Below are 17,503 nucleotides of genomic sequence, written 5' to 3'. Positions count from 1 at the left end.
AAAGAACCTGAATTCTCATAGGAGTAACTTTTAACCAGTCTGTCCATCCATTGTCTAGTACATAATGGGTGGTTTAACTAAAACTGACAAAATGGTAAAATAATCCCTTGGAGATGGATTTAACTGCAAACACAATTACTTCTGTATTAATTACTTGATATCCGAATACAATATAAAATAAAAGCAAAATTATATAAAAAAAATAAATAAATAAATACAAAAAAAATAGTTTCTATCGAAGTTGTTTCCCCTTCAATGTAACTACTAAGGTATATTTGCAGAAATGAACTTGTCTATTGTCACATTCTTATTTTCAAATAAAAACAAATGGATGCAAAGTAGGAAAAATGACCATTAAAGGTTTGGCCATCATACAGTATGTATGAAAAATTCCCATCTTCTAGACCCTTTTCCTTTGTTGATGGTTGATTTCCTTTGTGTAGCCCTTCAGGTCCCATACTTGCCTCTCTAGTCTCTTGTTCACAGCTGCCAGTTCCTTAGAAATAGAAAGCGCTCTGTTTTTTGGCTGGGTCTTGCAGGTCTGTGGGGTATCTGATATTGGAGGTAAGGAATTGACTTTCAGAGGAAGAAAGGAAAAAAAAAAACAACAGACTTAACATAGCAAAGTGTTTAATGCCCAGACGATATTAATTTGCCACAAATTATTAGTGGTCTCACAGCGAAAGCAGTTGAATAAAACCATTTAAAGTACATTTGCTTTAGTACTAATTTAAAGCCCGATTCACACAACCATAGTCAGTTCTGAAAAGTAGAGACAAAACTAAGAGAATATATTAAGCAATACTTATATAAACACATACTTAATAACCCACAGATTTAAGTAGTAAATTGGTCTGTAGGCTTGTGTTTAGTAAGTACTCCTGCAAAAGGAGTTCATATGCATAAGTTTAAAAAAAGGCAATAAAGTGACTGGTAGGAGGTGAATGCAATAAAGTATAAAACCCTGAGTCATGTTGGTAACCTGCTGGATTCCAAGGCCACAAAGTAATTTAAAGGGGAGACTTGATGTCATTAAAATAGTTATCCAGGCAGACAAGACCCTGTGGTCTATAGCCCCCTGCTAACAGCATTATTAATACTACAGACAAGCAGCAGGGGGAGCAGAGAGAAGAATAGGAGCTACAAAACTCAGGCATTCATAAGGACGAAGTGGGGAATGATGTACGCCAGCCAGTAACCAGCATACACTTTACAGTATGGAATGCAGCTCGAAGACTCCTTCTTAGCTTATTTTTAGAATTGTTGAGGGTGCTCGGATAGGGAGTTGAAAGAGTTTTTTTTTTTTTTATGACCTCTGTTTTGGCATTTGTTGCTCCAAAGCAGTTTTATTCATTTTATTAGTTAGCTGCTGTATGTCTAACTACCTTTCAGCTATTTTGATAGTTGCTAATGCAATAAAGTCATTTACTGGTCTTTGATTGGCTACTTCAAAATAGTCAAATGTGTTTGTACTGTACCATAATAGAGAGGGGCACACAAGCACCCCCTGTGCTGAAAGAAGAGAAAACGAGCCCCTGATTTAGCTTGTCCTCATGTGTTTGCACAACACTCACAAGCTGCATTGGCTCTGTTAAAAACAAACATAAAACCAATATGGGCCACCCCACGCATAGCTGTAAAATAAACACTGCAGCCTGTTTCAAAACCAGACAAGATACAAAGCATGATTATCACCACATCCATGTTTATCACCAGCTCAGTGCGCTTAGCAGCACTAAAACCCAACATCAAAATAGATTAAGTAAAAGAAATAAAGGGAAAATAAATTATTTTTACGCTAACAACACAATTCCGAAAACAATACATTCATGTTGTCAGCAACAAAACAAAGGCAGACAAAACAAAGGTCAACACAGGCCAGCACTGAGCATAACAGCGCAGGAAAATGAACAAATAGAACCAGTTACTGCAAGGTATACGAAATGAGTTTAGCCGGAATTGACTGGAACGATAGTAAAATACATACAAGAAATACATGTATGTTCTGGTAATTTGAAATAAACAGTATGTTCTGGGAAACCATGTCATACAATATGCAAATAAATAACCCTGCCTCAGTGTGTCATGTCCAGCAGAAAGCTGAAACTTGAAATTGGATTCCTAATTGTAGAAAACAACTTCAAACTAGACAATGAATACTGTATTGCACTGTATTAAGTGTTAACTGGGCTATACTATCGTTTTATTCGTTTTCTGTTTCATACAATAAAATACCTCAGTCAGATTGGAGCTAAACAAAGTGTTATTTTAAATGTGTTTGATTCTTTAACCTTGTAAGCAAGCCTGGCGGGTACTGCAAACAACAAAAGGGAACAAACCAATGAACCAGTGAACCAGCCCCTTATTAAAAAAACAGACTATATTTGACTATTTCCTCTTTGCTTTTTGAAAAATGTAGGATCATGGGGAAGATTCGTTATGAAAAGTGGGCGGGGAGGGTACTGAGCAAACTTTAACAGAACTTGTAGAAGTCATTAATTTAGTCCTCCTTTCTTTCTCCTGACACTGTCATCAATCAGATTTCTTATTAGTATTCCGATGACCTTGTGACCTTGCCGCCCAGTACTGTCAGTGTTAAAGACTAGAGACATAGACCACACACTGGAGGGAAGAGATTACTCCACAGTGTGTCAGTTTGTATTGGCTGAGGGTTGGAAACAGCAGAAAACTAGTGAGTTTCAGAGTCTGCTGATGCCTTTGAGTAGATTGAACAGTCACTGTTAAAGCCGGCACACACTGACATTGAGCAAGCGTTTTACCACCTTTAAAAAGTCATATGTAGAATGCTCAATGTATACAATACAACACAACACAACAGAGAATGTTTTTGCCACTTTAACACAGTTGCCTCAAAGTGTTCACAAAAACACACATAGGCCAGTAAATTAAAAAAATTTGAAAAAAAATAAAATATGACTTAATAACTGGAAGAGAGTGTGAGTGAAATGTGTCCTAGTTGATTTAGTTCAGGTCGCAGACATGCACCTTGTTAGAATGCTATCATAAGCATGCTGCATGTGGTGGTACTGCATGTACTCAGCTTTGGGAATGCTTAGGACAGGCTTTATGGTGTTATTCGTAGCTTTGTAAGATTAACTAACACACAGAGATCAAAACTTTCCTAATAGTCCCTGCCTTGCTTTTTATGCTCCCTTTTCCTGGGTAAACAAAGTTTACCTTTCAGGTAATGGAACAGTAACAGAACACCATGATAGCTTCGTTTTATGGTTTGCTTTCTAGTTCAGCAGTTCACTCTTTTAATTGTAAAAAACAGATTTTTTTTAAAGCAATATATACTGTGCTTCAGAATTTAGGGTTAGATGACCCATTGTTATGGAAATGTACATTTTTAAGGGCTCTTTTCTTGAGAGGAAAATTAAAGTTTGATCACATCCATGAGAAAATAATAAAGCACATATCAGTGCTCAAGTATACCAGCGTTTCTTTTCTTCGCAATGTTTGTGCTTGCAAGTAAACTTCCTGAAAATGCAGTGCTGTTCACAGAGCTGTCCCAGTTATACCCAGGATTTTCGTAAGGTTTTCTTCTGGCACACTGAGCTTGAACTACACTTTAGTTTGCTTTAATTTAACACCTCTTCTGGTTTCAGAATGAAGTAACTAACTGCATTTATTTTGTTAGAACATTCCCCTAGCCCCCACCCACTCCCCCGAAACCTGGGAACATTTTCTGTGGCTATAGAGAGCCGTTTCCGGAATCTGGGCACCAGGCCTTTTAATGCAAGTGGCCCAGCAGCACAATAGTGAGAGGACTCTGAATGTAGAATAGCGAAAATGTCACATTTTTCTCTGATGATGTCATTTTTATTCAGCAGGGCTGGACTGATGGGAAAACGGCAAAGTAGTTTAGACAAGGCTAAGATGTGTTGTACATGGTAAACACTCCCCAGCAAAGCGGGGGGGCTGACGAGATGTCTGGGAAGAATGGTTCATCTTTACAATGAAAACAAATAAAAGGAACTACTCCACAGGAATGAATACCAGTTTTACTTTTTTGTTATCTTCTATTGAAAACACAAAACATACAAAAACAGTGTGTGGGTATGCTACAATACTGCCCCAAAATCCTACAGTATGCCTATATCTACATTTATATTTGTCCATTATATCTCTTGTACCGATTATTCATGTATTTATTACAGTAAACATCCGCTTGAATCGGGTGACATGTGAAATGTCGTAGTCCTAAAACACAGTGGGTGTACATGACTTGACCTCCCAATGAATTCCAATTATGATTCCTCATGGACTGTCTCAGCCAATCAGGTTCTAAATGGCATGTTAATTATCCCTAGGTTCTGTGGATGCGCTCTAAAGCTAACAGGAGACCTGAAACTCAGTTTAAACGGCAGCATACATTTCAAGCAGTCTGAGCTATCCATGCCAAAACAGAAACTTTAATTTTTTTCAGTTTATGATAGCATTAATATTGTCCATATATTGAAGATAATTAACTTCATAATTAACGTTAGCCACTGCCAGTTATCCAGCAGGTGATGGCTGCTACATTGGAAAATAATGCTTAATTTTTATTTAACACCAATTCAGAGAAATATACACCTCAAGCTTTTAAAAAAAATAAGATTAATTTAAATACACAATCCTAAAACTAGATTAAACACATAATAATACAGTCCTAGTATTTCACAGTGATAAACGGTGTACAACTTGTCTCATTTTGCGGTTTCTTTTTTAGATCCAATACAGTAGTTGCTTTCTTTGTTACCCTCTTTGAAGTCCAGTCATTGTTATAGTTTTATTTTTAAATAGCGACTGAACTTCAGGAAGAGGGAAAGAGAGAGAGAAGAAAACCAAATCAATGGCTCTTAAATTCTATGTCCATTTAACCTTTTTTTTTTTTTTTTTTAAACTGAAAACAACACAAAAAAAATGCTCATAAAACTGTTCCTTGTGGGCTGAGAAAAGCTTGTTTTTTACACTGTTGCTAAGTTTCGTTTTGTTTTGTCGCTGTTTTTTTGTGTCCTGATGGCATCCTTTCTGTGAGTCTCATTCAGGGCCTGGACTTGTATTGGGCTGCAGATAATCAGATCAGTGCTATCAGTTTCACTGTGCCCATTCTCTGAGGGGATTTACATGATAATAACAGTTTGTGCTGTTCACTCTTTCTCTTTAAAACGCCTCCATTTTTCCCCCCCACACTGAATGATTCACGGCACCACCTTGAAATGAGTTAGAAAAAAACCTTGGGAAAATAGTCAGTTTAAAAAAGAATGAAACAAACTCATTCTGAAAACAAATTGGTTTCACCAATGCCTTGCTCATTAAAATGCCCTGATAAGGAAAATACATTTACCACAATATACATTTTAATACTTTCTCATCTGATGACACTAAACCAATAAAATAACAATGTAACCCAGCTTTCATCAGTGTAATGTTTTATTTTATTGTTGTTTTATACAATACTCGCACAACTGTTCCCCCATATTCGCCTGTGGTTTTAAAACAAAGGTGTTGCTGTAAGGTAAACCACGGCATTAAAATCATAAAAAATGCAAAACTGTATACAAGACCTTGCATCAATATTGACTGCACTGAATGAACACAATGATTGAAACGTGAACGTTTTCATGTATGTTAGGCAGGAGAAAAGAGTTATATGTTGTCAAGTTGTTCCCTGTGAAATATCTAAATAACCAAAATGTGTCAACATTCCCGTTCCTTTTATCTTGTGAATAGATATCATCCTGTGAACAGAACATATGAAAGACAGCAACACTCTTCATGTTTAATAGTAGTTCCTGAGTTTAAACTTTGTTCCTGTGATTTACAGTAAGTTAATATGTCAAGTGTAGGGTGTGACTATAACAGAAATCTTTTCTCTTAGCTGGCTTTGGCTTCCTCACCCAAACTGCAATGAGATTGGGGACCCCCTCTTTAAATGTTAACATACCTATCTAATGATACAGATCACTCAGATAATAATGAAGGCTAAGTTACATCGGTCACTGCTTGCCCAGTCTGGTCTGTGGATGATTGTACTTCTTCATTCAGAAGACCAGCTGCCCTTGGTCACCAAGGGTCATGGATGTTATGCATGTGAACTTCACCTTTAGCCAAAAAGCCAACAATATTGTTTGTGAAGCTATATTATTTGTGTACTTTCTTTTAGGCAAGCCCAGTTTTTAGACGACCACAATCCAGTAAATAGAAAGTATTCCCACAACTTGTTATCACCTATTGAACCATGCCTAAACATATCATATACATTTATCACATCACATCCATGTGCTCATCAATCACATATCAGTGCTCATGTGCATCAGCATTTCTTTTTGTTATAGCAGCGTTTATAAGTACTCTTCCTGAAAATGCAGTGTTGTTTACAGAGCTGTCCCAGGATTTTCGTAAGGTCAACATTTCTTCTGGCACACTGAGCTTGAACTGCACTTCATTTTCCTTTAATTTAACAGCTCCGGCAGCTTTTCCAGTTAAATCGACTGTTCATTATTGAGCCCAATTTCATGAAGGGCTGTGAGGTGCAGTTAAATGAATCCCTGCCACAAAGCTCCCTTTCACAGACAGGGAAGAATGGGGGCTATTTAGGCCCAGTAGGGCTGTACGTCAAAGGCAGCCTATAATACTTGTCAGGCTAGGGCAGAAATTCCCACTGATATGGGAATGTGCAAGAAATCAACTTTCACAAGGAGCAGATTAAGACTCAATCGTGAAATGGGGCCGAAGCCTGGAACAGTAGCACCTGTTGGAGTGCAGAGATTTTCCCATAGAAAAGGGTTCCCTCACATGATTATACAAACCTGTCCTATTTATATAAAAAAAACACATTTCTGCTGAAGAACAAGAAGCTTACTACAGTTTTTCTTCAGAAAAGGCTAGTTCTTGCATTGCAGGGACTCACATTTTGTGTTTTTTTTTTATTTCTAGGTAGCAAAAAGGGGAAATAAATACACAAAATAATATTGCTAAAAATACTCTAGAATATGGATATCTTTAGAATTACTAACGCTGTACTATAGGTTTGTTGATGTTAACTTTATTTTGATATCAATAGAAACCATTTAATTATGCGAACCGGCTAGCATATCTGTATTTGATCGCTAAATAATTTCTAATGTGTTTATTAGAAGATACATCATTATTATACATGGAAACGGCCTTCAGATTAGACCCATTTTTAACCAGTTTGCTGTTTTTGGCTCAGCCTACTTTATTGTTTCCAAGATAAAATGGTAAGTATTTTTTTTTTTTTTAAATAAGTCAGGATATACAGTAGTAGATATACTGGAATTGCAATGTCTCTGTGTATAAACTCACATCGATGCTTAACTTTGAAGCTTTTCCCCTCTATACAAAGAGATGCCTCCAAATCCCTGCAGTGCTCTGCCATCTTTCTTTTCTTAATCCCGCAGGGGATCCTTTACTGACATGTAAATTCGACTTTCGTTTTTAAAACTATTTTTAGCAAGTCTTATTATTTTTCTACTGCTAAGAGTTTTAGGATGTGATAAAGTGCTCCGCCAAACCGTATCTGAGCTCTTTAAGCCATTTAATGGAATGAATTCAGGTCAGTATAATAGGATCAGGGTCTTTCAGCCCCTCGCCGAAATTCACCGGATATTCATTTACTCCAAGTCCAATGCAATCTACAGTCATTAAAGCCCCATTCAAGCTGGACAGGGGTGGATAAATGGGAGTGGATCTCAGCTTTGATATATTACAGAGCTGCCTGATTCAAAGAACTCAAGAGAGTATGTAAAGAATTATTAATTCCCACACTTCGAAATGGATTTTATTTAAGTTCCGCTGCAACATTTAGGCACTAACTGACAACGGTGCTGATTTAAGCTTTGTTAAAGGGGGAGGCAAACTTTAACATTTAGGAATTGTTTTAGAATTGGGCATGTAAAAGAGCGTTTTTTTTTTTAAATACTGCGTCAGTAATGGTACCAATATTACCTTGGACTGGTATAACAATTACTGGTGCCTGTTCTAGCAACTGCTGTTGAGCTGGTAACTTCAGAAGTTGGAAATATAAATATAAATAAAATATTTTAAAAAAAAGAAATAATTCGAATTCATTCTAAAACTGACCTAACTAAAAGTTCCCATGCTTTAGCAACTTGCAATAACATACATACCATAGTATTTTTTGTACAGTTTAGAGGACCAGATTCTAATGATATATTTATAAAATCGAGTAAACCATCAAAGTAAAAAGTCTGTTTATCAGGTGCACTTAAATTAACCCTCATTTAATTGCTTCATAGAACAATAGAGATTTTTTTTTAAACCCCATGCCTGCCTAACATCTCCTCTGGATGAAACAGCAGGATGCTTTAACAAACAAATACTCCTTAGTAGCAGGTGGTCAACCGAAAGCAAAGAGTTAAATTAGAGGGACCTCCTCCTTCTCGATGTCATGACATCATTCCGCCAACCCACTTATAGATCTAAAAGCCTCCCTCACACTGTTGTTTAGATTTAGCTGGAGAGAATTCTCAGGAGCTGCACCACAGGCAGTTAGACCAAGGGTTTGCAAACCACCCTGGAGCATGAAACTTTAAGATGCTTATTTAAAATTGAGTCTGTCAGTTTTGTCAGTGGAAATCATTACTGGGATCCAAGGAAATGGCTGTCCAGGCTGCAATCATGAACCCGCACTTCATGCATTTTTGCTTCCCAGGCTCTGTCATGGACTATGAAATGGACAAAAGTTACGACGGGGCCCTTCTGGCCTTGGGTGAGATGGAGTGTGAAGGAGACTTCAAGGAGACCACCAGGGATCTTTTGAGCTTTATTGACTCTGCTTCAAGCAACATTAAGCTGGCTCTGGACAAACCGGTGAAGTCCAAAAGGAAGGTCAACCACAGAAAGTACTTGCAGAAGCAAATCAAGAGGTGCACGGGCATCATCGCACCAGGGAATGCCAGCCAGGAGTCAATTAAGAGACAAGCTTCGCCCTCGACCAGTTCAACCAACAGCTTCCAGTGCAAACCTCCCCCAAAAAGAGACGGAGCCCAGTCCAATCTACAGACGAAGAGCCTGGCTGCCCTTTTCGACTCTGCAAAGGAGCTCAGGGGAGAAAAGGGTAAAAAGCTTCCCCTCCGGCATCGGAACCTGCCTCCTTCTTTTTTCACGGAGCCTGCCAATATCTCCAAAGTGACCTCCACCTCGGGCATGACCCTAAAGGACCTGGAACGAGGTAACCCCGAAGCAGCAGAGTTTTTCGAACTCCTGGGGCCAGATTACAGCAACATGGTCTCTGATCAAGACATTTTCCAAGGCACGCCTGTTAGAATCCACCAGGACCTTACTATGGAGCATGGCCCATATGATCCTCATCATCTGGTAGGGGGGTTTCTGTACACAGATCCTTGGAGCATGTGCAGCAGTCTGGGTAAAAAGACAGGAAACTGCAACTTAAATGACAACATGAGAGCAGTCCCAGTACCGGTACAGTCCTCACTGTATTGTAACTCTGATTCTACCATGGCATCGACGCTGGAGGAAAATGCCCCAAGCTTGCCTGCTTTCCCCCACTTCTTTACAGACTGCTCCCTTCCACCAGTGACATATGACTACAGTGGTGGATATAACAGAGCTAGCTTTTCTTCTCTCTGAAAGCCTTTTTATTTTGTTTCTTTCCCACTGCCTGCTGTTCTGATAGAATGAAATGCTGCAGCGCTACATGGAGTTATATTGAGTAACCATGCAGCAGTCATTAAAGCCCTGTGTAAGATGACTACACACTCCTGTTTCATACAGAGGGCTTCTCAATAAGACAGACTGTTGGACTGTTCTTTCGTTGGTGTTACTCACACTGATTGGTTTTGGTTGTGTTACTGTTGGTAAATTTATAAACACGTCTGTGCCATTTAATCCTGCCAGTACATATATAACTACCACAGATTAGACGGCTAAATATTATACGAACGAAAAAATGAATGGCACACAAGTATACCCGATGCACAATCTGAAATTCTTCAAAATGTTTTTTGTAGTGTCACATGTGCATCAGATATTTTCTTTCACCTGTATTCATAATGTATAGATATTTAATGTTTGAAATCGTTTTCTTTATCATTTGTTTCAAATGCTTCAAACATATTGCAAAAGGAAATTGACATCAGATCAGCCAACAGACTCCTTTTTCCAAGGGGAGCTGGTGGGGGAGCTGGGGGGGGGGGGGGGGTTATATGTTCAAGCTGTTATAGTTAATTATATTTAACTTTATTATTGATCATAACACAACTTTATAGATTCATAACACTTTAAATACTCTGTCACACTGTAAATGCTTTTCATTTACAACTTGCATTTTTTAAACAAAGACTAAACTGTGTTCAAGTGAATCGAGATTTTTTAATTTTGCATTAGCATTTTGGGGAATATTTACTAATTGTCTCCATGGAGATAAATGGATTAAAAAAAAAAACTGCAATGTTTCAAAACCAAAAATTATCAAGTTTATGTTTCTATAAAACTGACATTTCATTATTTTATTGTACATTTACAAGGAGTGGCAACAATCCGCTTTGATTAGATGATTGAGAACAGCATTCCCTAATGTGCCTGTGCATTTAAGTGCACGTTTGTCTTAGTCTCAGATAAGTCATTCTGAGTAAACACAACATTTCTGTATATAAAATAAAATCAAGACAAGGGCGGTCAGTCCTGCCGGTGTAAATAAATACAGTATATATATAGATGACATATTTTATTACAATTGGTTTCCATTGAGAAAAATAATAATGTAATGTTAAAAACCAATGTCATTATCAAAACAACCACTGTCTATATTGGAAACAGTAATAGATTTAAAATGTATTAATATTTGGCCTTCAAACAACAGTACTGGACTGGAGTTGTTACTGACCTGGGACTGTCTTCATGAACTGTCAATGGCTAATTGTCCACGACTACATCCCTTAACAATACTGAAACATCTTACTGCGACAGCATGAATCATGCGATATCCTTTAATACGTCTGAGGAGCCAAATAAAACACCGAACATTATCCTCAGAGGACTCGTGGGGATGAAACTATGAAGAAGCGTTTGTCAACTGCTTACTTAAACAAACATACTTTTAGAAATGGTCTTCATTAAGGTGTAGCTAAATGTAAAGTCAAATTAAACCTCTTGAATTATCCACATTGGCAAACATTGTACATCATTACATATGTAAACATATGATTTACATTACTATTGTGATTTTCAGCAGTACAGGGGAGTATTTTTTTTTTTTAATTATTATTTGTATTCTCTCACCCCACTGTGAACCGATTGTGTGAAAAGACAAAATAAAGCTGGTCTTTATTTCTATCCTTTTTTGTGTTTAATTCTTGCGCTTGATTTTAATGGATGTCATAAAAATAATAATTACAAACGATTGATATCAAATTAACATATAATGGTGTGTATTCAATTAATCTAGATCTTAAATACTTGCCACCACTGAATCCATTAAAAAATAGACTATTTTATGACTTACTAACACCTCATATGATGCAACTCAGTTTCTTTGGCATATTTCATTCAGTGACAATGCATAAAACTAGGGAGTGTCTGCTTATGTTTTAATTGCAGTGGTATTAATATCACATGAACATACCCCATCATTTTCATTAAACTGTGGTATATGAAAAGGTCATACAATATGATCAACAGATAATACAGATAAATCAATAGAAAAATAAGGCTACAGCATTGTTTTTTATTTGCTGGTTCTACTAGCAGAGCCCTTATTTTGATATCATTTTAGTATCCTGACAGTTAGGCACTGATCGGGGTTATTACTCCCTCTAGTGGTAGCTTGTTCTTTCATGGTGAATTTGACATGTTATTTTTTTGTGTTTGTGTGGAAACCCATAGATGTGCCTAAAATACAGATTTTTTTCTCTTCTAGGCAAATCAATCATTCGCAAAGATTCACTCCCCCCCATCTTCTGTGTAGCTACAGACAGTGAGTTACTGGGCACTGCATTTATACAGTGCATTCAGTTTGAAACAAATCATTCACTGCATTTTTGCAGGTGGAAAAAACGTGGTTCTCTGCCACAAGTAGGTCAGTCAAACATTTTAGGGGGGCGCTGTGAGCGTTCTAATAGTACAGTAATTATAAGAATAATACAACATTTCAAAACAACATTTTACAAGCAAGTCTGAAAGTGATTTTACAAACTGGGAAATGTTTTGTTGTTTTCTTTTTGTGTGAAACGTGTGCTTTTAAGTTTGTAGCGATTCCTGTAATATTTTCTTAGGAGAAACTAGCGTTAAATTCATCACATTTTTTTGAAAGAGTGAGAGGATGATCCATTTTACAAAAGGTACCAATTATGTGTGTGTGTCCGCGTTCTTTTCCTTTTTTTTTTGGCAGATATTAATACCAATAGGATTTTTACTGGCACTAATGCAGCTGATTCTATTGCTGCCAGTAGCTGCACAAAACAAATTCTTAATATAACCACCCATTTCACTTTCTTAAACATAAAACATAAGCATTTCTCTTTCTTCAGCCCTCATGTAAAAAAGCACTCAGCAGTTATTGTGAGGCTGGCTGTAGAGTTTGTACTGGTATTAGGAAACCCCCAAAAAGACTGCTGCCAGTGGATTTGTCACAGGATGACGGGTGGGACTTGATTCAAAAAAGGTTAAAAAAGAACCCCTGGATTAAAGTACAATCTACAGCAATTTCAAATAATTAAAGCAAACAGGTTTTGAATGATAAAACATAGCCTGCTGTACACTAATTTTACGAATGCAAATTAGTCTCTGTTTATCAAGTAGGGACGAGGAAGTGGTTTAGAGATATACAATACAGAATTGGATGTTTTTCTCCAAAACCACAGTCTGCATATTTTTTACTCAGACTGTTTCTACCAGGTGAGCCACTCGGGAACCCTCTACAAATGTTTTTGGATTTTCTTTATTAGGCACGGCTGCATTTTAGTAACAGCAATAACAGCTGATTGAATTTGAAAAAAAAAAAAAAAAGATAAACGAAGGACACACAAGAAAGTCTATAGAAAGTGCAAAGTGACACAAAGTTATATCGGTATCATTGTTAGATATTATTGTTGTATCTTGACGCTAATGTTTTGTAAAGGTTCCCCGTGTAAAATGCGCTAGAGTTTGATTACTTGTTAACTACAAACCGGGACTGAATGAGAAATGAAGAACAGCTTAAGGAAGTTTAAAAATAAAGGAAAGAAAGAAAGAAAGAAAGAAAGAAAGAAAGAAAGAAAGAAAGAAGAGCGAGCTGGAATGAAGAGAAGAGCAGAAATGAAATGCCGTACGTGTGGAATGTAATGTGGTAAGAAACGAGAGCTGTGGAACATAACGTACCAAGCAACAAAGAAGCAAAGAAAGCAACGGAACGGGGTAAGAACTGAGATGGGAAACGTTTATAAACTTTTCTGGACTGAGATCTTTGCAGTGGATTATTTATTTATTTATTTATTTATTTATTTATTTATTTTTAAGTGCTTGTGACCCCGCAGACGTGCTGGGGAAGCTGACAGACGGAACTAACGCTGCTCTCCTATTCAGAGATCATTCCTGAAGCGGGCTGCAGTGGAATGTGGGCTGCTTGCAGTGTTCTGCGTTATTTTAATTTTTCCTTTGAGGACAGCAACGCATAAGATCGCAATTGTGTTTTTTTCTTCCGCGAATTTTGAAGAACTGACTGCATATACGCAGTGATTGGGATATTTTGTTTAGTTGTTTTGGTTTGGACAATTTTTTTTTTATCCAGTTATTTTTTTTTTTTACCATTTCTTGGATCGTGTTTTTTTTTGGCATACAATTTTTTTCCAGTTTTTATCTAATTCCCTGTATTTAAATAAAAAAAAAAAATCCCTCCATACTCCGTAGTTTATCCACCAGGTGGCGTAGTCCGACTTTAAGTGGTGAACAATCTAAAACGGCACACAGAGGTATGCTGAGATTAAAGTACAGTAAACGGTAACATGATAAATACAGTGCAGACTATTTTGTATTTCTAATAACTTTGCGAAATTTGATCTTGGGGTCATTCCGTGACAAATCACCCAACTTTGTCCGATTTACACCAGATTTGGTTCTTTGGGTTGTTTCAGGCAAGCAAGCGCAAATTAAAATTTTTATACTTATCAGGTCAACATGTGGTTGATGGGAAGTCCCACTACCCGCTTCTTAAAGTTACCCAACCTTTTATCAAAAACGGTTTGTGCCACAGACTTGTGGGAGGTGTCATTTTATTGGAAATCACATGGCAAAACCCAAAAATACGCATGAAAGAAAACTAAAGAAATTTACACATTAACAACTGTTTTTTTTTTTTTTTTTTAACTTTGACTTGGGGTGAAACCACAAAAATAAAAATCTAAAAGAATTACCAAGAAAAGATCAAAATTTCAGTAAGTTAAAAAATGACTGATTGTGACCTATGACCTCTGCTTAAGGTCAAATGTAATATTTAGCTTCTAACTCTTTACAGAGTGCAGATAGGGCCATGGTGACTGAGGAACATGTATAAGAAACCATATGGACTCTATCCAACTGCATTGGTGGCCATATCGGATTTGTCAAAAATATTGTAACATCTTCTATGAAACTGTTTTGCCAATTGAAGAGAAACATTCCATACTTAACCTCAGGGAGGTTGTCAGGGAAGTTTGTTAAAAGTAAAGTTGCTGCATCAAAAAACATGGAGGCCATGAGCAAATCAAATTTCAGCATACATTGTACTATTAATCTATGGTAGAATATAGTACAAAGACTAGTAGAGGCCAATGGGGTACTATGCCACATGTGATATACGGTCATCGGTCACATGGTCTGGCGCTTGGACCCCGGTCATTGCTGCTTGCAGCTATATTTTAAATATGTAATGGTCATTTTTTTATTCTAATCAGAAGTAAAAAACAGAATCGTTTTCATGTTTTCTTTCATTGCATAATTTTTGCCTTGAAAGCATAATGGTGATAATGAATTATGAGAAAAGCCACTGACCAAAAAAGTTAATATTGGTAGCTAATTATAATGTGAACATCTTTGAAATCTTGCCAGCTACACACACATTTGAAAAGGACTGTATAAATAAATAAATACATAAAACATTTGTATCTGTTGTATTTATGAAAATCTTTTTGAACTTTAAAAAAATGTACACACTAAAATAGATTTTTGGATTATAGTAGATTTGTTTTCTTTTGTAAACTTCTGAAAGGGCTCACACATCCATCAAACCACTTGGATTATGCTTGTGATCCAGTCAAACCACGTTGATTCTTTCTTTTACCTCAAAAAAGGAAAAACTACATTTTATAAAGCACAGCTTAATTATGGATGCATGGGTAATTTGTGTAGAAATATTAATATGGCTGATAATTATGTAGTAACTTGTATCTAGGAGGCTGTGTGGTCCAGTGGTTAAAGAAAAGGGCCTGTAATCAGGAGGTCCCCGGTTCAAATCCCACCTCAGCCACTGACTCATTGTGTGACCCTGAGCAAGTCACTTAACCTCCTCGTGCTCTGTCTTTTGGGTGAGACGTAATTGTAAGTGACTCTGCAGCTGATGTGTAGTTCACACACCCTAATCTCTGTAAGTCGCCTTGGATAAAGGCGTCTGCTAAATAAACTAATAATAATAATAATACCGATCATGAAGGGGTTCTGTTTTCTCAGTTTCCCTTCCCGTTGAAAGCACAGTTTATTGTTTCACTTCTTTTTTTTTTTTTTTTTTGAGTAAATCTAGAATTGAACCCGATGTGTGTATCACTGAGTTCCTGAACTGAATTGTATTGGAATCCTCTGTCACTGAGAAGCAAGATCAGACGTTTGTCGTTTACTCTTTTAAATGTTTTAGCTACTGTTTTTTAATAACATTGGTACTTGTTATTCCTGAATGAGTGATTTGTATATACCATTTTAACTGATGTCTTACTGGTGTGGGGAATCTGAATGAAACTTACTGTTTTGGTAGTTAAATCTGGGGGCGATATGTATTGAAAATACAGAGAAAAACACCACTTATAATGTGTTTCTGCAATTTTTTTTTTTTAACTTTACCTCTGTGCTATAGAGACACGACTGCTGACATCTCCCTTTTAATGTCATAGAGTGTATCAAAAAGACTCTCTCACTGTTACTACATAAAGTGATTCAAGGCCGTTTTAGTTTTAGGATTAAAACAATTTGTTATACCTCAGAAAGATGTATCACTTTCTGTAGCTATATAAGCTTCCCGCACCCCAACCAGACCTAGAATGTAATCAACAAGTAATAAACTTTAAAAAGGTGATTTTTTTTTTTATAATGGTAGCTTCTGCAAGGATATCTTTCTGCAAGCTCAAGAACACAGAAACTACTTCCAAGAACACCAGGGGATATGTACATGATAAGGACACTGAAGGAACAAGGTATACTACATATACATAAACATGGATAAATGATTGGAATAAAATTTGCCTATGTTCAATACATGGTTGGCTAGCGATGTCAGGCCAATGCTGGCACAATGAGCATAATGACGTTGGGTCGACATTGGCTTCCAAAGTCGCTCAGACGTTTTGGACCCAAGTTGACCCAAAGTTGCTGTGCTATCTGGGAACATTAAGTTCTTGACAGTATCAGATTCTGGGGATGTCACGCTTACATATTTGCATATACCAGCATAACAGCTATACAAATTGTCATTAAACTTGGTGATTCATATTCTTTACTATGATGATGAAACTGATAAAGAGGAATGCAGTCATGCAAAAAGCAAAAACCTGAAATGCACTTGTGAAACAAATGAAGGAGGGCTTATTGAGTTTTCCATAAAACAATAACCAATGTCTTCTTTGTTTGATCAGAAACATGTTCACTTTATTTGCTGTGTGGGTGTTTTTCTGCCATAATGTTTAAACTTTGTAATGTCCGGGGGGAGAGAGCAAGGCAGAAGCAGCATTATTACGTGGGAAATGAGCATGTGGTGACTCCAAGCAGACTTTTGAGTCTAAAATGAGACAGGTTGTTATAAAAGCAAACCGTTTATTGTATTGCCATAATATAACCATATAACACAATGTAGCCTACACAGTGCAGGGCATTCAACCTTACATCTGTTCTTGAAAGTTACAGAGTCCAGGTCAGCAGGAGTATTACAAATGGATTACTGGAATTGCTGGGTACCAAGAGGAACATACGCCAGGTACAGAAGGCGGGATGGTTTGCCAAGTCTAGGTTTCAGTCCTGAAATAGCGCCATATGTTACCATATGCTGTCAGAAGTCATATGTATATGAGTTCCTTTTTGAATTATATAACTTCATTTTGACAAAAAAGAATTCACGACTGAAAGAGTTAAAAGAATTACACCTTGAGCGATTATAGAATGTTCAACGTAGTAAAAACATTCTTCGCATAAGACACTAGTCTTTTCAAAATTATAAAGTAGCGTTATTTTCAACTTAATACAATTTAATAATATGACACTATCAATATATGACACCATT

At 36.9% G+C, this 17,503-nt stretch overlaps 2 protein-coding genes across 4 annotated transcripts in view; one reads left to right on the top strand and one right to left on the bottom strand.

Moving 5' to 3' along the window:
• Window positions 1–470: 470 nt before the first annotated feature.
• The window catches only part of LOC117406582 (cytidine monophosphate-N-acetylneuraminic acid hydroxylase-like), a 35,392-nt gene continuing 18,359 nt past the window's right edge, over window positions 471–17,503 (bottom strand). The window contains exon 15 of one of the 3 annotated variants that reach the window (XM_059028306.1): window positions 471–576. In XM_059028306.1, coding sequence (XP_058884289.1) covers window positions 498–576 — 79 coding nt within the window. In that variant the 3' untranslated portion in view covers window positions 471–497. Of the gene's footprint in view, window positions 577–16,597 lie in introns of those variants that run through there. The other 2 variants (XM_059028307.1, XM_059028305.1) reach the window with 2 other exon arrangements.
• LOC117973015 (protein FAM181B-like) lies at window positions 8,342–10,205 on the top strand. Its single transcript, XM_034923829.2, has one exon. It carries the CDS (start codon window positions 8,650–8,652, stop codon window positions 9,640–9,642), a length of 993 nt encoding a protein of 330 aa, XP_034779720.1. The 5' UTR covers window positions 8,342–8,649; the 3' UTR covers window positions 9,643–10,205.

Source organism: Acipenser ruthenus, chromosome 8 (genome assembly GCF_902713425.1).
Source record: "Acipenser ruthenus chromosome 8, fAciRut3.2 maternal haplotype, whole genome shotgun sequence".
Taxonomy (NCBI): Eukaryota; Metazoa; Chordata; class Actinopteri; order Acipenseriformes; family Acipenseridae; genus Acipenser; species Acipenser ruthenus.
The sequence above is the reverse complement of the archived record's forward strand: the minus strand, read 5'-3'. Positions and strand labels throughout refer to the sequence as shown.